The sequence below is a fragment of the Pungitius pungitius genome, chromosome 1 (assembly GCF_949316345.1).
Source record: "Pungitius pungitius chromosome 1, fPunPun2.1, whole genome shotgun sequence".
Classification (NCBI taxonomy): domain Eukaryota; kingdom Metazoa; phylum Chordata; class Actinopteri; order Perciformes; family Gasterosteidae; genus Pungitius; species Pungitius pungitius.
This window is the reverse complement of record NC_084900.1, coordinates 3,126,730-3,149,273: the sequence shown is the minus strand read 5'-3', so window position 1 is coordinate 3,149,273 and position 22,544 is coordinate 3,126,730. Positions and strand designations below refer to the sequence as shown.

Below are 22,544 nucleotides of genomic sequence, written 5' to 3'. Positions count from 1 at the left end.
GAGAAATGACTGGATCCACATGCAACACCAGCACTAGAGCGAGTAGTGGAGTGTACTGGTGTGAGTCTGAAACACAGTACAGCAATGCAGCCAACATCACTATACACAGTGAGTTTATATTCATCAAAGGTCCAACACGTCTTTGTGGTTGACTTTCCTCTTCATGACCACAGACGTCCACCATTGACTTTAAACCAGGAGGACATGTAGAGTCATCTGGCTCCATCCTGGCTCCTCCACTTTGTCCCTTTTGGACCATTCTGTAGCTCAGTGCCACTAAGTGGACATTTGTCTCTCCACATATTGAGCATTAATTAAAGATGTAACTGAGCATGAACGTCACCAAAGGGCCGTCTCTTTCATCCATGAAATGCAGCTATTGGCTCAGCTGATGTATGAATGTGAATAACAAATGTAAACTACACTGTAAAAATAGATGTGTGGTGGTTAGAACTGTTGCCTCACAGTAAAAACAAGCTGGGTACAACTCCACCACAAGGAGTTAATTGGTCGGTCTAAACTGCCTGTAGGTGTGCGAATGGTTGTCTGTTACTGGCTGGCATCTACGGGACAAATCTGTGAAATAATATTGTTTCACTGCAAAACCTTTAATGATATCCCTTTTTTAAACTTTATTGATCATAATAATACAGAGAAAATCCCTAAAATAAAATATGTTTCTCCGTAAAATTGTATTGGAAAATTCCTGTAAATGTATGGTTGTTCGCACTTAATAAAGTTATTTGACCTTAATCTTACAGTCTTTGTTTGGCAGCCGCTGCTGCCAGTCATTTGAACTTTTTACGATTTTTTTTTTTACAGTGTATGAATGTGAATAACAAATGTAAACTATAAATGTCTTCTCTTCATTGGACATCAGCTTGTTTGACTTTCCGTCCTCTGGTCTCTTTACAGGTGGTGATGTCATCCTGGTGAGTCCTGTCCGTCCTGTGACTGAGGGACATTCGGTCTCTCTTGGCTGCGAGTTGAAGACAAAAGAACTTCTTGATGATGTGGATTTCTATAAAGATGACAAACACCTCCCAAATGCTGTCAGAGGGGAGCTGTTTATCTCTGCAGTTAATAAGTCACATGAAGGCTTTTATAAATGTAGAGGAAGGAAATCACCTCAAGGTTTGGAGAATTTGACCTCAGCAGAGAGCTGGTTGTCAGTGGAATGTGAGTACGAGTAGAAGATGATTTCTTTTGTAACACGTGTTACAGTCTGAGTTAGAAAAGGTGTAACTGATTTAAACTATTTGTTTGTGTGAGACATTATAGTTTTATATATTTCACTGTAAAAGAAATCAAGGGTTCATGTAAGTGTATTTGAGTGTACGTGTGGTAGTACTTGTGTATCTCCTCATGGTTGTGTGTACTTGTGTGTAGATCCTGAAGAAGCAGCATCAAGCTCTGTGTTTCTCGTGATGTTGGTTGTTGTTCTGGTTTCTGGAGTTTCACTGATTCTTCTCCTGCTGCTGTTTCTGTGTCACTACAGAAAGTCAAAAGGTGAGATCTTTTCCTTCTGATATCAGACTGATTTCACTGAAATAAGTCAAAGTCCCAGATATTATTACACACACTAATTAATGATCAATGTGGAACCTTTTTCTTCAGCTTCAAGCCTCAGCAGGTTGGTACAAGCCTCTCTTCTCTCACTCTGAACATGGCAGCAGGACTTTACATGTTCCTCATTCAATCCTCTGTGTTTACTTCATGTTTTGGACCCACAAGGTCTCAGAGGACCAATCAGAGCCCAGCTACAGACCACATGATCAACCAGGGTGAAACTGAAGACGGACATTACGCTTCTCTTCTTCATGGTCAGCTTTGATCCTGATTTATTTTAATTAAATGTTGTTTACTTTAATGGTAACATTTCTATAGCTAGTTACCTGTTTGAGAAGATTATATGATTCATACAAAGTGGTTCAAATGATTGAATGACCTCGTCTTCATCCTCACTGTTCTGCAGGTGATTCTTGTCTCTATGAAACACTCAGAGGCTCTGAAGAACGTAAACAAGGTGCAGTACATCCTGTGTGTTCATCACACAGCTGTTAAATACTAGAATCACATGATCAAGTGTCTTTAAATTAAAGACAAAGTGTATGGATGACGTCACAGACTCTGTGTTTGAGCTTAAAGACATTGATGGCTGATGTGAACACTTCTATGAGGGAACAACCTGCAGTAGTTGAGATGCTTTTGTAGGTCAGCAGAGCTTTAATAAAGGAGAATAAAGTGTCTCTTCATGCATTCATCTGATCCTTCTAACAGGGACGAATGATGAACCAGAGGAGAGCGATTACTCAAATGTGACGAGATAAACAGCTGCAGGTACTTCAAGTACAACGGACCATGTAGTACAATGTGAGTGTACTTGTGTATTACTACCAGCAGTCAGCAAAGGTCCAACACAACACTTACACATGTTACTCTTAAATAACCTTTAATCTCTTTTCCTTCTCTCTTCTTTCAGATGAATAAAACATCTGCATGGACAGAACCAGGGGAACAGATGACGACATGAAAAACCACATCTTTGTCTCTGAGTAATTATTGTGTAACTTCTTTCCTGATATGAGACAGTATTTTGCAGAGGTGTGGACTCGAGTCATGTGACTTGGACTCGAGTCAGACTCGAGTCATTAATTTGATGACTTGAGACTCGACTCGACAAAACGTACAAAGAGTTGCAACTCGACTTGGACTTGAACACCGATGACTCGTGACTTGACTTGGACTCGAGCCTTTTGACTCGAGAAGACTTGCTACTTCCCATGAAAACTAGGGGAAAACATTTTCACACCACCGCGCCGCTATGCTTATCTGCATCTGTCAAATAAATGTGCGCCACCTGTATGCAGAGAGCGCGCTGCCTGCACGACATCCAATCACTGCAGTCCATTTGACCGTATCAACGAGACAGCTCGTTCAAGGTTACAAAAATCGGGATTTTTGAACCCGGATTCAGACTCCGATGGAAAATCCTCGCCAACATTATGTCAACGTCCGTTTTAAAGTAGTGTAATGAGCTGAGTTAAAGTTATTAGTTAATCAGTTATGCAGATGTTGCATGTGTTCACGTTATGCTCTGTTACCAGCTGTAGTTACGCGAGACAACCCGAGTTTTGGGGGGCCGTGTATGCGGAAGTGTTCGTTCGGCGTGGTGACGGCCAACAGTGACCGAAGTTGAGTTGTTTTATATAAATAAATGCAGCGGAGTTGCAAGCCAGCCATCGCCTCCTTATTTACGCTGCAGCATTGGGGTGAGCGTTACAGTACTATAACACAGTCACAGTCGATCCACCATTACCCTTCCCTTCGTAGTGTAGGTCTGTGAGGCAGCGCACCATCACCCAGGGTTCCCCGTCCCCACTATAATAAGAGGACTTGAATTGACTCGAAAATAAAACGTTACGACTTGTGACTCGACTCGAGACTCGTTGGCTTTGACTTTAGACTCGACTTGGGACTTGCTTCGTCTTTGACTCGATTTGACTCGGGACCCGAGGGCAATGACTTGAGACTTGCTTGTGACTTGCATAATAGTGACTTGTTCCCACCTCTGGTATTTACTCCGTAGAAGTCCTTGTTAGTGACGATTGAAAAGCGCTGAAGAGAGTTCTCTCTTTATTGATCACGTGTTTCCAACTCCTCAGCGAGGAAAGACGCTGCAGGATCAGAGGCGGCTTTGCGCATGCGCGCTTCCCTCAGTCTGGACGTGTGTCGCCTCTCTGCTGGACTGCTGCGCAGGACCGACACGCTGAGGACAACACGTGCTTTCACGTCCGACACCATTAAAGTGTACAATAAATGCAGATAACGTTGTTGGATTTATCACTGGTCGCTTTAGAGAAACAACCGCAGCGAGAGTTTGGGAAGTCCTTGAACCGAACAGGAGTCTGCGCATGCGCATATCTAAATGTTGACTTTAGATCTCAGAGTTTCGACTTTATAACTCTTATTTTTTTAGTGGCGGAAATGGGCTTCCGTTGTTCTTAATGCGTTCAAAACGTGTTAAAAAGTCTCTTCTCACAGACTGATTGGGTTGTAGTTGCTTCTAGTCTCCACTAGAGGGCGCCAGCAGGCAGCCGAAATGCATCTAACGCATCTGTTGCAGAAACTGTCCCCAGACCTGTCATGAGGATGTCGGCACTGCCCTCCAACCTGTCTGCCGCTCTGTGCGACATCACGGTCAACTGCTCCATCGGGGAGGAGTGGGCGTGGTCTGTCTGTGACGTAGAGGGTTGCAGAACCTCCCAGAGGTCAAACAGGAAGGTCGTCATCAACATTTTCACTGACGACACGTCCGTCGTCTGTCGGGGCAAAAACGTGGTTGTTCAGTTCACTCGTGGTACCAGCAGGGGGCAACACTTTGATAGGGACGATGGTTGCAGTGTGCGTGTCACTCTGTGTTTTCGTCCTCATTGTAGCCAACGGGCTCCTTCCCACCGGATGTCCTGGGCATCAGGTTAGCCATGTGACCTCAGCATTTCACCTCCCAGATGCTCCCGACACCGACCCCCCCTTCAGGGTGTGAAAAGGAGTGTTGGTGTCACGCGAGGAGGCGTCCTGTCCTTGGACACGTTCTCATTGCGCTTCTTCACCTGAACCTGGAGAACACGCCTCTGTGGGTTACGCAATCATCCTCTGCAGAGTCCTGTGGTGTTTGAGATCCTTCAGGGGAGGTGGGACTTGTTGGACCTCACCGAGCAGCTGGATGTGAAACGTCCTCAGAGGACCACTAGGGGACGCCAGAGGGCCCCAAACGGCACCTGCAAGTCCTCCTTTAGTCCAGGACTCGACCCGCTGTGGTTCTGTCCCCGGGGGCCATGTCCAGGAGACCCGGGAGACACATTGTAAAGAAGCTGAGTCCCTCCCCATCTGCTCAGGGTTCACATCACGTGCACTAATGCACGGGTCCAGTGCACGGTCTGGTTGTTGCACTGTGGGGTGATTTCATTTGTCAAAGTGCCAAAGTTTTCCACTACTTTGATAGTTTGGACACAGAAACATTGAACCCAGAGGCCGTTCTGTAGCTTCTCTTTACTAAGATGAAGGTTTCCTCTGTTTTACTTGCAGTATTAAATGAGGAGGATCAGAGTGGGGAACTTGTTTGTCACACATTTACAAATTTAACTTTGTAGCCATCGTTGTAACAACAATGTTTTATTATAAAAATGTCACAATGATTTGTGTTTGCAGTTTATTGAATTTAACTTCTATTTCTATTTTAACATGTTCTCATACACCACAGAGACATCTCTGTAGAAGCCGATCAGGTGTGGTTTGAATGTGGTCGTGTTACACCACGTAATCAGCAGCAACACATCTTGTATGAAGGCGAACAGGAACGTTTTTGGACTAATTCCGAGAAGTTCTTTCATTGTAAAGCTATAACTACATCACACGTCTATAACATCTATTTATATTTATATGTATAAATATATGTGTGTATATATAGTAAGAGGTGAGCAGTGAGAGGTTTTCGTCTCTCTTCACGTCCACTTCAGTCTGTCTCTTTCTTTCTGTCCTGTTTCAGCACAGTCACTTCCTGTAGGAGACGAGACATCGAAACCACAATCTCACCATGAAGTGACGACATTTACAAGCTGCTTGCGGCTTGTAATTTGAAATCCTCTCAGTCTAGATTATTAAGATTATTAATATTACAGGGGAGACCTTTGACTTCCTGCAGCTGCCTTTACAGAAACCTTTAGCTTATGACCGTGTATGAAGAAAGGATATTAAATATATCTCCATTAATCTTATTTCCTATAAGCATTGAACATGTGACGTGTTTAACAGCGTCTGGTTGTTCAAAGGGAAGGAAGCACGGACCATAAACAGAAGCTCTCATCTAATATTCACACGTTGTCCCTGCATTTCCACATTTCTGCGCATGTTTCACACCTTTGAAGCCGTCTGCTGACACGAAGCGTTTCTCACAGCAGAGTCAGAGTGTCACAGTGGACGTGAGGATGGGACACACTTTGTTTGCTGTGTTGGGCCTTTTCTGTGAGTACTTTCTCTCTTTAAAGCACAGTTTTCACAGATACAACTTTTTAAAGTCCATAAGTTAATAGTTTGTGTCAGTTTGATGAAGCGTGATGATGTTTGTCACTTTATTTTAGCACTGAATATTCTCCTCAACTGTGGACACGCTCAAGGTTTTTATACAACTTTCTTTATTCTGATGAATTCACTCAAGAAGATTTAACACCTTCTATCACTGTTTTACATTTAATGTTTCTGTTCTCTTTAGTTCATTTATGATGAAAACAAGAAAAAAACACAATTCATTCTTTGCATGTTGTGTTTGTTTCTAGATGCTTTGCTGCATTTTGAGCCAAACTGGTCCCCTTTATTTACTGGAGAGAAAGTTACCTTCACATGTGACTCAAGGGAAGCAAACGATGCTGACTGGGATTATGCATTTAGAATGAATGATCAGTGGACCCCCTACAGAGCAGCAAATATATATACACTATCATATCTAACTACAGGACATAGTGGTGAATATCAGTGTTTTGCTATGAAGAAGAAGACGTATCCTTACATTATAAGACAAAGTAATAAAGTCTCTCTAAGTGTTTCAGGTAAGTGATCAAAGTTTTTCCATCACAACGAGTTCATTAAAGCACTTTTATATTAATGAGACGTGTTGATTTAATAAACCTGTTTGATAAAGTGCTAATGTAATATAATGTAGTGATAATTAATAAATGTTAACTAGTGTAAGAGGAACCTTGAAGTTTACCACTGATGTTGTTTAGTCAGCTGATCTTTGTTTAAAAGGATCAATTATCAGATTATATTGATCATTTCAAATAAAACAGATAAAACATGGACTGATTATAAGATAACAATAGCATGATGAAAAAAAACTAGAATTTAGTTTATGATTCATTAATAATAACACAAACAGATCAAACATATCAGCAGAGTGTGGCGCCTCCTTCAGGTGAAATGTACTCATTACTTAGTGAACCTTTAATTATTTATTACATGGAGACTGACTTTAACATCTTCTGCACACAAATTGATGTTAAATTATAATTATATTGAATCATGAATCACTGATATCTTGTATCATTGATCATTATATTAAACTGATTCAGTAAAGCAAAGAACTAAGTGTTCCACAGACAAAGATGTGACCTTTAACTCCTGCGTCCTCCTTGTATGAAGGAGAATCAGTGACTCTTAACATGAGCCTGATTACCTTTAGTTTACTAAATCTAAACTATATACACAGATTCAGAAATGATTAAATAATTTCATTGTTGTGGTGTTTTAATTTAGCAAATTGTAGTATTGTTTATTCACAATAATTGAATTGTTTGTCTTTGTTCTACATTAAAAAAGCAAAACCAGAGGCCCAACTGAGCAAAGACTCTGCTGTAGAGGGAAGTGTGACCCTGACCTGCTCTGTGTGGTCATCATCATCATCATCATCATCTGGATGGAAGTTCTTCTGGTACAAAGACGAGAAAACCTCTGAACTTCTGAACCTCCAGAGTGGAAGCATCTCTCCCTCTGGTGGAGGAGTCTACTGGTGCAGAGGAGGAAGAGGAGACCCAGTTTACTACTCAGAGTACAGCCATCCAGTCGGTAAGAACTAAACTGATAGTTGATGTGAAATAAAGTTTTTGTGAATAAGGATTAAGACTCACACAAAAACTCTGTGTATCTTTTCTCTTTGGGGCCTGATGATGATGAACAGTCACAAACAGAGCTGTTGTGAAGCCCAACTGGCCTGAGATTTACTCTGGAGAGACGATCACTCTCACATGTGGAATAAAGGATGGAGCAGGCTCTGAGTGGGAGTATGAATGGAGAACACCTGACTATTACACACCTCAAAACCCAAGAGGCTCCATGATTACATCATCAGTCGAAGGAGACTACAGGTGTAAGGGCAGACTGAAAGATGAAGACTCTACAACAGAATGGAGTAAAGCTTTCACATTAGTTAAAACATCAGGTATGTCATCACTTTTATTTGAATTATCGACAATATATTTAAAAGCTTTGTTTGATTATTTGATATTTATATATATTTAAAGTCACAATAATGACATTGTTTGTCTTTGTTCTACATTAAAACAGCAAAACCTAAGGCCCAACTGAGCAAAGACTCTCCTGTAGAGGGAAGTGTGACCCTGACCTGCTCTGTGGGGTCATCATCATCATCATCATCATCATCTGGATGGAAGTTCTTCTGGTACAAAGACAAGAAAACCTCTGAACCTCTGAACCTCCAGAGTGGAAGCATCTCTCCCTCTGGTGGAGGAGTCTACTGGTGCAGAGGAGGAAGAGGAGACCCAGTTTACTACTCAGAGTACAGCCATCCAGTCGGTAAAGAACTAAACTCATAGATGATGTGAAATAAAGTTTTTGTGAATAAGGATTAAGACTCACACGAAAACTCTGTGTAACTTTTCTCTTTGGGGCCTGATGATGATGAACAGTCACAAACAGAGCTGTTGTGACTCTGCAACACGACTGGCCTGAGATTTACTCTGGAGAGACGATCACTCTCACATGTGGAATGAAGGAGGGAGGAGGCTCTGAGTGGGAGTATGAATGGAGTACACCTTACTATTACACACCTCAAAACCCAAGAGGCTCCATGATTACATCATCAGTCACAGGAGAATACAGGTGTTATGGCAGACGTAAAAAAGGAGCCTTTACAACAGAATGGAGTGATGCTTTCACATTAACAACATCAGGTATGTCATCACCTTTATTTCCCTTAATAAAAAACAAACAAAATTGAGTTGTTTAATTGGTTAAAATGTTTAAAGACAGTGTACTATCACGCATGTGTTTCACCGTTCAAGTAAAAGATGGAGGACAGCAGAGTGTGGCGCCTCCTTCAGGTGAAATGTACTCATTAGTTAGTGAACGTTTTATTATTTATTACAAGGAGACTGACTTCCACTTTTCTTCTGTGTCAACGGACTCGTTTCATTTCATGGTCTTAAAAGGCTTGCAGTTGTTTCAAAGCATTTGACCTTTAGAACACCAGGTGGAGTCACGCTTTTTGTTAAAGACGACCTACAGAGTGACGTCTTTGTGTGTAAAATCGTCTGATTGTTTATTTAATTATCAGACTTTCTTGTTGCGTGCATCGTCACTGCTGCTTTTCAATGCATTTCTTTCACGGACATATTTGTCCCGTATCTTTCTCCAACTTTGTTCACCAATCGAACAAGATCTCCCTCCATGAACTGGAGGCCATAATCACGTCCTTATATTCCACCAATGACGCGTTGTATCAGTGTTCATATTCACGCGTTTCTCCCGACAAAAACTCTTCAAACTGATTCACTCTCTCGTAAAAAATCTTCGTTTTAATAATGGCGCAATTATGCTATGAAACCGGAAACGTGAGACTCTGTAAAGGATGCAGTTAGCGGACCAATCACAGCCTTGTTTGCTGCGTGAGCTCACAAAGCTTTTTGCGCAAGTTTAGAAAAATATTTAAAATAAAGAGAAGAGAAACATCGAGATCCTCCTTGGCAAGGAATGACTGAGTGGCACCTGATTGGCACCTCGTGGAACGCAGTGGCAAAACAAGGCAACTGAGTTGCTATTGGCAGTAATTCAGTGGCAAGTCCAGAGCGAGCGTCACAACATCACGCTGAGTGGGCGGAGCCAAGTTTTCCTAGAAAACGTCCGTTGTGTGTACGACAGATCAGCTGACGCTAATACGTCTGTTTTATTATTTTTTATTTATTTGAGACAAGTGAAGCCTCGTTTACTTACAGCAGCGACTCATTTTAGCTTTGGACCAGACACTGTTCACTTCCATCTCATGTCTGCAGGTTCTGTGTGTGTGTGTGTGTGTGTTTGTGTGTGTGTGTATGTGTGTGTGTGTGGTCGGAGTGGGAAATGAAATTGATTTAGTTAGAGTAAAGTATCCCCTAAATTGCCCCCGGGTAAAGTAACATCGGTCAGTGGACAGGGGGGGGGGATTGCTGGGGTCCAGGAGGGGGGGGGGGGGGGGGGGGGGCTGTGGCTTCTGTGGCAACTCCGTGGCTTTTGTGACAACCTGTTTGGAGTCCCCAAAAATGCCGATTGATCCGTTTTTTAACGACCTGAGTGTGGTTTTGTTTTTCAAATAATCTTCTTAATTTTCTTGGGTTTTGCTGAGCTCATTTCTCCTGTTGGGTATTAGGAGGGCGCTGATATTTCTGCTTTCTTGTGGAACCACACAAACTCATCACTACTGTACATTCACTCAATCAATAAAGAAGATTGGACTTATGGGCCGCCGTTTGTAAAATATTGCACGTTCTAAAATCCTGCGCAGTTTTCGTACATTTAGCGTAGAATATTCACGTCACTTTTTCAAACATTTAGAGACAAAATCATGTAAATACATGCAACAACTTTTCCAAGTACAATGTTTGGCAGTAACACAAAGTTGGTAATCATGATTAATCACACCTGAATCCTAACCATTTTTTCTGTCACATGGGGGATTGCCGGTGCAGGCGGAAGCACGACTCAAATGCAGGATTCCCAGACGAAGTGTGCTCTTTATTCGAAAAAACAGGACAACGTGCACCGACGGAAAGTAACACGGACAATGACGCGACAAAGGACAACTGGCACACAGGGCTTAAATACACAAGGGAGGTGCAGGTGATTGGACACAGGTGGAATCAATCACGCAATCACAAGACAAGGCAGGAAGTGAAGTTAACCCAGGACCACAAGAGACATGAAACTTCAAACTAAAACAGGAAGCGAAGCCAAACCGTGACAGAACCCCCCCCTCAAGGACCGAATTCCAGACGGTCCTAAAGGAGGGTGGAACCCAGAAAAACAGACAAGGGAGGGAGGGCGGGGAACCCGACAACCCCCGGCCGCCCAGGGGACTCCAAGGGTCGGCGGCACGGGGTCGGGTCCCTCCGGCCGGGATGACCGCCGGACCTCAGGGTCTCGGGGGGTCTGTCGGGTCGGCGACCGGGCCTCAGGGTCTCGGGGGGCCTGCCGGGTCGGCGACCGGGCCTCAGGGTCTCGGGGGGCCTGCCGGGTCGGCGACCGGGCCTCAGGGTCTCGGGGGGCCTGCCGGGTCGGCGACCGGGCCTCAGGGTCTCGGGGGGCCTGCCGGGTCGGCGACCGGGCCTCAGGGTCTCGGGGGGCCTGCCGGGTCGGCGACCGGGCCTCAGGGTCTCGGGGGGCCTGCCGGGTCGGAGACCGGGCGTCAGGGTCTCGGGGGGCCTGCCGGGTCGGCGCGGCTCCGGCATTGTCGTGGCGGGGGGCGGCGAGCTGTGCGGCTGCGGCGTCGTGGCGGGGGGCGCCGAGCTGTGCGGCGTCGTCGTGGCGGGGGGCGCCGAGCAGTGCGGCTCCGGCGTCGTCGTGGCGGGGGGCGCCGAGCAGTGCGGCTCCGGCGTCGTCGTGGCGGGGGGCGCCGAGCTGTGCGGCTCCGGCGTCGTCGTGGCGGGGGGCGCCGAGCTGTGCGGCTCCGGCGTCGTCGTGGCGGGGGGCGCCGAGCTGTGCGGCTCCGGCGTCGTCGTGGCGGGGGGCGCCGAGCTGTGCGGCTCCGGCGTCGTCGTGGCGGGGGGCGCCGAGCTGTGCGGCTCCGGCGTCGTCGTGGCGGGGGGCGCCGAGCTGTGCGGCTGCGGCGTCGTCGTGGCGGGGGGCGCCGAGCAGTGCGGCTGCGGCGTCGTCGTGGCGTGGGGCTCCGGCCCAACCCCTGACCCCACCCCCCCTTCAAGGACCGACTTCCAGGCGGTCCCAAGAGGGTGGGAGGGAGGGGTCATGGTCAGGCGCCGCGGGGCCGGAACCGGGGGCGTGGTTCTCGGGGCAGGAACGGGCGCTGACCGGGTTCTCGGAGCAAGAACGGGCGCTGACCGGGTTCTCGGGGCAAGAACGGGCGCTGACCGGGTTCTCGGGGCAAGAACGGGCGCTGACCGGGTTCTCGGGGCAGGAACGGGCGCTGACCGGGTTCTCGGGGCAGGAACGGGCGCTGACCGGGTTCTCGGGGCAGGAACGGGCGCTGACCGGGTTCTCGGGGCAGGAACGGGCGCTGACCGGGTTCTCGGGGCAGGAACGGGCGCTGACCGGGTTCTCGGGGCAGGAACGGGCGCTGACCGGGTTCTCGGGGCAGGAACGGGCGCTGACCGGGTTCTCGGGGCAGGAACGGGCGCTGACCGGGTTCTCGGGGCAGGAACGGGCGCTGACCGGGTTCTCGGGGCAGGAACGGGCGCTGACGGGCGTCTCGGCGCCGGAACGGGCGCTGACGGGCGTCTCGGCGCCGGAACGGGCGCTGACGGGCGTCTCGGCGCCGGAACGGGCGCTGACGGGCGTCGTGGACGGTGTTGCTGCCGCCGACCTCGGAGGTCCAGGACGTGGGGATCGTACCTGGCCTGGAGGAGGGCGGCCAGCTCCAGCACCTGCTTCCCGCGTTCGCTAAGGACTGGAGGCTGGGCGCTGGCCTCCCACTGAGAGTCCCAAGCAGTGTCTGGACAGCGGCGAGGGCGTCGACCGGGACGCCGCCCGGAGCCTGCTGGCGAGCCGGGGTCGGCGTTACGCCTGGCAGCCTGCTGCACGCTGCGGGGACCGCCGAGGGCCAGACGGGTTCCCAAAAACGGGTTCACAAAACTGAATCCCGCTGAGTCCTTCCATGGTCGCGTCATTCTGTCACATGGGGGATTGCCGGTGCAGGCGGAAGCACGACTCAAATGCAGGATTCCCAGACGAAGTGTGCTCTTTATTCGAAAAAACAGGACAACGTGCACCGACGGAAAGTAACACGGACAATGACGCGACAAAGGACAACTGGCACACAGGGCTTAAATACACAAGGGAGGTGCAGGTGATTGGACACAGGTGGAATCAATCACGCAATCACAAGACAAGGCAGGAAGTGAAGTTAACCCAGGACCACAAGAGACATGAAACTTCAAACTAAAACAGGAAGCGAAGCCAAACCGTGACATTTTCTTTCTAAAATGCATACTAAAGATAAATAACAGGACACAGATACATAATTATTAGGGAGGACTCAAGCGCAGAGTTTTTCCAATCAAAGTGCTCTTTATTCCTAAACAAATACACAACGTGCTCCAACGACGAATGACGTAAGACAATGACGTGACAAAGGACCACAGGCACACGGGGCTTAAATACACAAGGGAGGTGCAGGTGATTGAACACAGATGGAGGCAATCATGCAATCACAAGACAAGGCAGGAAGTGAAGTTAACCCAGGACCACAAGAGACATGAAACTTCAAACTAAAACAGGAAGCGAGGCCAAACCGTGACAGAACCCCCCCCTTAAGGACCGAATTCCAGACGGTCCTAAAGTAGGGTGGAACCTAGAAAAACAGACAAGGGAGGGAGGGCGGGGAACCCGACAACCCCCGGCCGCCCAGGGGACTCCACGAGTCGGCGGCACAGTGTCGGGTCCCTCCGGCCGGGATGCCACGCCGCCCGGACTTCAAAGTCTTGGGGGGCCGGCCGCTACGGCGACCGGGCTTCGTGGCGGGGGGCGCCGGGCGGTGCGGCTCCGGCGTCGTCATGGCGGGGGGCGCCGAGTGGTGCGGCTCCGGCGTCGTCGTGGCGGGGATCACCGGGCTGAGCCCTGACCCCAATCCCCCTCCAAGGACCGGATTCTAGACGGTCCCCAGAGGGTGGGAAGGGGGGGTCAAGATCGGGTGTCGAGGGGCCGGGACGGGCAGAGACACGACTCTGGGGGCCGGGACGGGCGCTGACGGGCGTCTGGGGGCCGGAACGGGCGCAGGCGAGGCTCTGTGGGCCGGAACGGGCGCTGACGGGCGTCTGGGGGCCGGAACGGGCGCAGGCGAGGCTCTGGGGGCTGGAACGGGCGCAGGCGAGGCTCTGGGGGCCGGAACGGGCGCAGGCGAGGCTCTGGGGGCCGGAACGGGCGGAGGCGAGGCTCTGGGAGCCGGGACTGGGGGGTTCGTGGTCTCCTTCCCCCCCCGGGCTCCCTTTCCTCGGGTTGAGGATGTCTCGTATCTCGAGGCACATCTCTCGGTAGCCTCTGGGCCCGAGAACAAGGTCCGTCTCGCGCTGCCAAAAAGGACTTCCCACGTCCAAATAGTCGGGGCCCCGAACGCTCCAAAACTCTGCAGAGTCCTCCTTAGGTCGCGTCATTCTGTCACACTCGGGCTGGGGCAGGTTGCAGTGAGGACCCAAGCGCAGAGTTTTTCCAATCAAAGTGCTCTTTATTCCTAAACAAATACACGACGTGCTCCAATGACGAATGACGTAAGACAATGACGCGACAAAGGACCACAGGCACACAGGGCTTAAATACACAAGGGAGGTGCAGGTGATTGAACACAGGTGGAGACAATCATGCAATCACAAGACAAGGCAGGAAGTGAAGTGAACCCAGGACCACAAGAGACATGAAACTTCAAACTAAAACAGGAAGCGAGGCCAAACCGTGACAATTATTATCATCATTATTATTTTTTTACATAAATACATGTTATTGATATTCGATTTTTTTTTAAATAATAAAAAAATAAAGCTTTTTTTCTTCTCTGTTCTGCTGCTCGAGAAACGGGGGGGGGGGGGGTCTCTGGCGCAAACGACTTGTTGGGCCTGACATATGCCTGCAGGTGGCAGTAATGTGTTGTATAGGATGAAGTGCATTCCCTAGAGGAAGAGGCACTTTCCTGACCTGAATCATTTGTCACACTGCGCGTGCATGAAATGCGTCAAAAAAATTGACGTAATTAACAACAAACAGCTAATTAACGCCGTTAACGCGCTATTTTTGACAGCCCTAATATAAATGTTATATATAAATGTTAAATGTAAATGTTAAATGTAAATGTTAAATATAAATGTAAATCTAAATGTTGAGTTTAAATGTCAGACATGACGACTGACAATTACAATACTTACGGTAATTCACGGTAATTGCCAAGATGGCAAGTCCGTATAAATTAGCTCTTGTTATAGAGCAGTATAGTACCGCGCACCATATCAAACTATATATTTACTACATATAAAAACGTTATTTACACAATGGGCATGTTTTCACAATGACAAATTAACATTTTCAACAATGTATTTTCAATCAACACATGTAGTAAATATACTAAGAGAAACAACTGACTGTGTATTTAGTTTAGTTTCACGTGTCCCACCACAGAGGCACAGAATGCTGACTTCAAAATCTTACATCAGCCTTTTGCACAATTGAAGTGATATTAATAAAAATGTTTAAATGAATCACTGTTTTCATATTCGTATTAATCTAATCCATGAAGATCTGAAGCTCCGTAAACCAACTCACTGAAAGTGCTTTGCAGAATGTCAACTTTCTCTCTTCTGTTTTGGCTTCGTCTCCGAGCTGCTTTTAGAGAAAAAAACGTTTCATTTAAATTGGAGGCTTGAGTTGGTAGAAAAGTGCAGAACGAGTATTCCTGTTGTGACGCCACAGAAGCCACGGAGTTGCCACCTATATGAACACGCAGCCCCCCCCCCCCCTCTCCTGGACCCCTGAGACCCCGCCTGTCCACTGTCGGATGTTACTTTTACCGGGTGGCAATTAGAGGCTTTATTTGAACTAAAGCTCTGAACTCTGAACTTAAGAACTGAACTCAGGTGCCATTGCTTGCCGGCGGCCCAAGCAGAATCTCCACCTTGTATAAAAATGGTCCTGAGTGGGTGGGCGTGTCCGTAGAGGATTTACCTCACGTGACCCAGCAGATCACCAGAGTCCGCTGCTCGGCCCCCTCGCCGGAGGTCGGTGGGTCTCAATGAAGAAACTTTTCAAAAAGCCTTTAAAGGCTCAGAGCCAACTAAGTTTTATTTACTTCAGAACAAAAAATGACATTATAACAATTTACAGAGAAAAAAGGATGTAAAAATGTGGAACAAAAGGGAGATAAAAGTGTTGAGAATCATCCAGAGTGAACCTTCTCTCACCTGATGTCAGCTGTGATTGATGGATGGAATGTTGACACTAACAATAATTACATTGTTTGTCTTTTTTCTACATTTAAACAGCAAAACCAAAGGCCCACCTGAGCAAAGACTCTCCTGTAGAGGGAAGTGTGACCCTGACCTGCTCTGTGGGGTCATCATCATCATCATCATCATCTGGATGGAAGTTCTTCTGGTACAAAGACAAGAAAACCTCTGAACCTCTGAACCTCCAGAGTAGAAGGATCCCTCCCTCTGGTGGAGGAGTCTACTGGTGCAGAGGAGGAAGAGGAGACCCAGTTTACAACACAGAGTACAGCCATCCAGTCGGTAAAGAACTAAACTGATGATTTACAACATGTATTTGTGAATAAGGGTTAAGACTCAAATGTATCTTTTCTCTTTGGGGCCTGATGATGATGAACAGTCACAAACAGAGCTGTTGTGACTCTGCAACACGACTGGCCTGAGATTTACTCTGGAGAGACGATCACTCTCACATGTGGAATAAAGGAGGGAGGAGGCTCTGAGTGGGAGTATGAATGGAGAACACCTGACTATTACACACCTCAAAACCCAAGAGGCTCCATGATGACATCATCAGTCCCAGGAGACTACAGGTGTAAGGGCAGACTGAAAGATGAAGACTCTACAACAGAATGGAGTGATGCTTTCACATTAACAACATCAGGTATGTCATCACCTCTATTTCCCTTAATAAAAAACAAACAATATTGAGATGTTTAATTGGTTAAAATGTTTAAAGACAGTGTAACGCATGTGTTACACCGTTAAAGTAAAAGATGGAGGACAGCAGAGTGTTGCGCCTCCTTGAGGTGAAATGTACTCATTAGTTAGTGAACCTTTTATTATTTATTACAAGGAGACTGACTTCCACTTTGCTTCTGTGTCAACGGACTCGTTTCATTTCATGGTCCTTAAAGGTTTGCAGTTGTTTCAAAGCATTTCACCTCCAGAACAGCAGGTGGAGTCACACTTTTTGTTGAAGACGAGGGACGTCTTTGTGTGTAAAGTCGTTGGTTTGTCTATTTATTCATCAGACTTTTTTGCTCCGTGCATCTTCACTGCTGCTTTTCATCTCACTTTTTTCACGGACATATTTGTCCCGTATTTTCCTCCAACTTTGTTCACTCATTGACCTGCAAACCAACGTTTTTGGAGATCTCCCTCCATCAGGGCTGGACTGGGACAAAAAAAGGGCCCTGGCATTTTTGCTCAGACCGCCCCCCCACAATCGGTCGGACAGAACCACCAACCAGTACACTATCCTAGCGTTCCCTGTACATGTGCATATCTACTGTTCCGTTCCCAAAAACCCATGAAAAGCTGAGAACTACTGTAAGTGCCATGGACGGTATTTAGACAGTTGATGGACCCCATTGACTTCAATAGTAGAAAAAAGATACCATGGAAGTCAATGGGGTCCATCAACTGTCTGATTACCGACATTCTTCAAAATATATATTTTTGTTTAGCAGAATAAAGAAATTCATACAGGTTTGAAACAACTTGGAGGTGAGTAAATGACACAATTTTCTTTTTTGGGTGAACTATCCCTTTAAAGAGCACAAACCCCTCTTTAATATGACACCAAACAACATTTACCTCTAATTGTTGAGACACTTACCATAAAAAACCTATACAAACAAATCACTCACACAAAACGTCCTGATAATATATATATATAATTTAGAGTATTCACTTGCCGTAATATTGCATATTGATATTGAAAATTCCGATTAAACATTATAAAATATCTAGTTAGTTGAATATACAGCTTTCAAAATGCAAAGCAGGTTTTTAACCCCTAAATAACACACGTTAGCTACTTCTTCTAACGTGTAACTCGTTGGTGAGTAATAATTAAAATAATCAAATGGCATCGTTTAAGTTTTTTTCTAGAGAAGAAGGGACGAAATGAGTTTTAAATGTTTACATTAGAATATATAAAATATATAATATCACAAGTTGCAGTTGAATAAGTGAACTCTCAACAGTGCGAGCTACAAATACAGTGCAAAATAGCTTATGCTGTGTTATTTGACTTTAGCTAACTGAGTGGCCATTGCAGTAACTTTTAAGTGACAATTTGACAGATGACAACCTGACACTCAGACTTTATAATCGCAACAACCGACAACGATAATGTTTGTTGTCTTATTATAATATTCATTAATGGAGGTAACTGTTAAATGGTCATCATCTTGGTTGTGCCCAGGTCCACACACACTGTCCTCATGCACCGCCCTGATTAACACCCCCTCCCTGTTCATGGAGCTACCTGCTTGCTCACCGTTTCAATGACACTCTCCTGCTCACTCTGCCCCTCCTGGACTTCACTGTCACTCAGACACCTGCTGCACCTTCTCCTCTGCTGCCTGCGAGCTAGGTTTGCCAACCGTCCCGTATTACCCGGGACATCCCGAATTATGGGCAATTTTGATTTGTCCATCTTTTTGACAGCTCCAGTACCGATTTCCAATCACAGCCTGCTAAGTCAAAGACGCGCGAAAAACTCCCGGTTGTTGTGAAGTTGTGTCGCATCAGAGCAGTGTGCGCGCGGGGGCCGGGTGGCCAGAGCGGAGCATGCGAGGTTGTGCAAGCCCGGCCGCCGACTGCTAGCACCCCCCCGTCAGCCCGCGAACGTGTCCCTGATTTGGGGTTGGGAGAGTTGGCAACCCTACTGCGAGCCGCAAGCACCGCTATCGCTATGGCTAGTCACCTCTCCTCCTCCATGTGCTATTTATGATGTTTATGGCATGCTGTTTCTGCAACATGTCGTCAGGTTCTGTAGTAGTTTTGGAAACTGAAGCTACAGCACTAAACACGTCGGTTATTTTTGAACATGTTGATGAAGAAACTTTTCAAAAAGCCTCTAAAGGCTCAGAGCCAACTAAGTTTTATTTACTTCAGAACAAAAAATCACATTATAACAATTTACAGAGAAAAAAGGATGTAAAAATGTGGAACAAAAGGGAGATAAAAGTGTTGAGAATCATCCAGAGTGAACCTTCTCTCACCTGATGTCAGCTGTGATTGATGGATGGAATGTTGACACTAACAATAATTACATTGTTTGTCTTTGTTCTACATTAAAACAGCAAAACCAAAGGCCCGACTGAGCAAAGACTCTCCTGTAGAGGGAAGTGTGACCCTGACCTGCTCTGTGGGGTCATCATCATCATCATCATCATCATCATCATCATCTGGATGGAAGTTCTTCTGGTACAAAGACAAGAAAACCTCTGAACCTCTGAACCTCCAGAGTAGAAGCATCTCTCCCTCTGGTGGAGGAGTCTACTGGTGCAGAGGAGGAAGAGGAGACCCAGTTTACTACTCAGAGTACAGCCATCGAGTCGGTAAGGAATTAAATGAGTTAATGTTTAAATGAAATCACTAATTCTCTGAAGACTGATTTGAGGACAAAGAATCTGAAGTGTTTAATTGTTAAAATGAGTTAATGTTTAAAGACAGTTTACAATCACACCAGTTTTACACAATTGTAGAAAAAGATGGAGGACATCAGCAGTGAAAGTAATCCACCAAGGACTCATCACAACATGTCTTTATTCTGTGAAACCTCTTTCCAACAGATGTCCCTCAGTCTGTCCTCACAGTGTCTCCATCATGGACGAGTCCTGGAGACTCAGTGACTCTGACCTGCAGTGTTGGACCTCCGTCTGCAGGATGGAGGTTCTTCTGGTATAAAGCTGTTCACAAACTGTCCCTCTACAACTACACCTATGAGCTTCTAGCTGGTAGCACCACTGGGACTGAACAGGGTTCCTACGTTCTTCATGGACAGACACACACAGCAGGATATGTGTGCAGAGCTGGAAGAGGAGATCCTGTCATTTACACTCTATATAGTGATGTGAAGTTTGTCAGTTCTGGAGGTGAGTTTGTTCACACTTTTATATTCTTGCGCAATAGAATAAATGTCCTTTTTGTGTTGACATTGTTTGTCCTGTGTGTGTCTCCTAATGATGTGTCTTCAGGTGTGAATCCAGCAGCGTCTCTCACAGTGAGTCCTCACAGACTGCAGCACTTCAGCACAGAGTCACTGTCACTGAGCTGTGAGGGAACCTCTACTGAGTGGAGAGTGATGAAGGCTGATGGATCTGGCTTCATGTCATCCTGTTCTTACTGGGGAGAAATGACTGGATCCACATGCAACACCAGCACTAGAGCGAGTAGTGGAGTGTACTGGTGTGAGTCTGAAACACAGTGCAGCAATGCAGCCAACATCACTATACACAGTGAGTTTATATTCATTAAAGGTCCAACACGTCTTTGTGGTTGACTTTCCTCTTCATGACCACAGACGTCCACCATTGACTTTAAACCAGGAGGAGATGTAGAGTCATCTGGCTCCATCCTGGCTCCTCCACTGTGTCCCTTATGGACCATTCTGGAGCTCAGTGCCACTAAGTGGACATTTGTCTCCCCACATATTGAGCATTAATTAAAGATGTAACTGTGAGCATGAACGTCACCAAAGGGCCGTCTCTTTCATCCATGAAATGCAGCTATTGGCTCAGCTGCTGTATGAATGTGAATAACAAATGTAAACTATAAATGTCTTCTCTTCATTGGACATCAGCTTGTTTGACTTCCTGTCCTCTGGTCTCTTTACAGGAGGTGATGTCATCCTGGTGAGTCCTGTCCGTCCTGTGACTGAGGGACATTCGGTGTCTCTTGGCTGCGAGTTGAGGACAAAAGAACTTCTTGATGATGTGGATTTCTATAAAGATGACAAACTCCTCCCAAATGCTGTCAGAGGGAAGCTGTTTATCTCTGCAGTTAATAAGTCACATGAAGGCTTTTATAAATGTAGAGGAAGGAAATCACCTCAAGGTTTTAAGACTTTGACCTCAGCAGAGAGCTGGTTGTCAGTGGAATGTGAGTACGAGTAGAAGATGATTTCTTTTGTAACATGTGTTACAGTCCTAGTTAGAAAAGGTGTAACTGAATTAAACTTTGTTAGTGTGAGACAATATAGTTTTATACATTTTGAGAAATAAAACTGTAAGATGAGCATCAGTGAAAGGTGAATGTTGTGTGATCAAGGGTTCATGTAAGTGTATTTGAGTGTACGTGTGGCAGTACTTGTGTATCTCCTCATGGTTGTGTGTACTTGTGTGTAGATCCTGAAGAAGCAGCATCAAGCTCTGTGTTTCTCGTGATGTTGGTTGTTGTTCTGGTTTCTGGAGTTTTACTGATTCTTCTCCTGCTGCTGTTTCTGTGTCTCTACAGAAAGTCAAAAGGTGAGATCTTTTCCTTCTGATATCAGAATGATTTCACTGAAATAAGTCAAAGTCACAGATATTATTACACACACTAATTAATGATCAATGTGGAACCTTTTTCTTCAGCTTCAAGCCTCAGCAGGTTGGTACAAGACTCTCTTCTCTCACTCTGAACATGGCAGCAGGACTTTACATGTTCCTCATTCAATCCTCTGTGTTTACTTCATGTTTTGGACCCACAAGGTCTCAGAGGACCAATCAGAGCCCAGCTACAGACCACATGATCAACCAGGGTGAAACTGAAGACGGACATTATGCTTCTCTTCTTGATGGTCAGCTTTGATCTTGATTTATTTAGTAATGTGTTCTTTACTTTAATGCTAACATTTCCATATGTGGTTCAAAGGATTGAATGACCTCGTCTTCATCCTCACTGCTCTGCAGGTGATTCTTGTCTCTATGAAACAATCAAAGGCTCTGAAGAACCTGAACAAGGTGCAGTACATCCTGTGTGTTCATCCCACAGCTGTTAAATACTAGAATCAAAGGATTCAAAGTCAATGCAAACTCAAAAAAAATAAAAATAATTATTTAATTATTTCAGATGAATCCAGCCTCACATATTCTATGATTGAGCTCAAACACTTTAAAAAGAAGGGTAGGTGATTTTACTTCACATAGTGAGAATCAGATGGTTTAGTTCTCCTTAACAAAGGCCTTCATGTCTCTTTGTGACAGGGAAGCACGATGAACCAGAAGAGAGCCCCGTTCACTCGGATGTGAGGGTCGCATCAGCTGCAGGTTCAGTCCACACCAACACGGCCTCCTGCTGTTTAACAGGTGCTACCTGCTCTAGTTTAACACGTTCATGCTGTCATCCAACGTGCCTCGTTGCTATGGGGCAGGTACGGGGTCTGCGTTGCTCCTCATAGACAGGTTCTTGTAAGGAGTCGTAGTCTAGAAAAGGTCTCCATACTTCACTAAAGGTTTGGGAGACACTCTCAGAGTAAGACGTTTTTGACCCAGTGGGAGGACAATGGGTTACCCAATAAAAACCCATTTTGCGTTCTCCTAGATGTGTCGGTGGATATTGTTAAATCTGGGATATCAAACCTCTACTATTCAGGGTTCAGTTCCAGGAGGCAACGTATGATTCCACTCGTTTGTTCACAAATGAACCAAAAGCGATTTGTACAAAGCTCCTGATCTGCAAGGAGCAGAAAGAATGGCTTCTTGGTAGATCAGACTTGTGATTGTTGGGAGAATGAAGCAAACGTGTCTATGTATAAATTATGGATTGATCCGATCCAGTCATCAAGCCATAGAGTAAATGCACTAT

General features: G+C 46.0%; 1 protein-coding gene and 1 long non-coding RNA gene across 2 annotated transcripts; both read left to right on the top strand.

Moving 5' to 3' along the window:
* The first annotated feature begins 1,605 nt into the window (after positions 1 to 1,605).
* Positions 1,606 to 2,596, top strand: LOC134125978 (uncharacterized). Its single transcript, XR_009955874.1, has 5 exons — positions 1,606 to 1,633; positions 1,735 to 1,823; positions 1,976 to 2,026; positions 2,281 to 2,373; positions 2,483 to 2,596. It is a non-coding gene; the product is annotated as an uncharacterized LOC134125978 (long non-coding RNA).
* Positions 2,597 to 4,152: 1,556 nt separating this feature from the next.
* Positions 4,153 to 22,151, top strand: LOC119221785 (uncharacterized). Its single transcript, XM_062566303.1, has 12 exons — positions 4,153 to 4,360; positions 4,440 to 4,540; positions 4,663 to 4,865; positions 15,644 to 15,759; positions 16,020 to 16,265; positions 16,363 to 16,626; positions 19,550 to 19,852; positions 19,955 to 20,215; positions 20,595 to 20,858; positions 21,104 to 21,217; positions 21,944 to 22,006; positions 22,111 to 22,151. The coding sequence occupies exons 1-12, from the start codon at positions 4,153 to 4,155 to the stop codon at positions 22,149 to 22,151; spliced, it is 2,184 nt and encodes a 727-aa protein (XP_062422287.1).
* Positions 22,152 to 22,544: the final 393 nt, after the last annotated feature.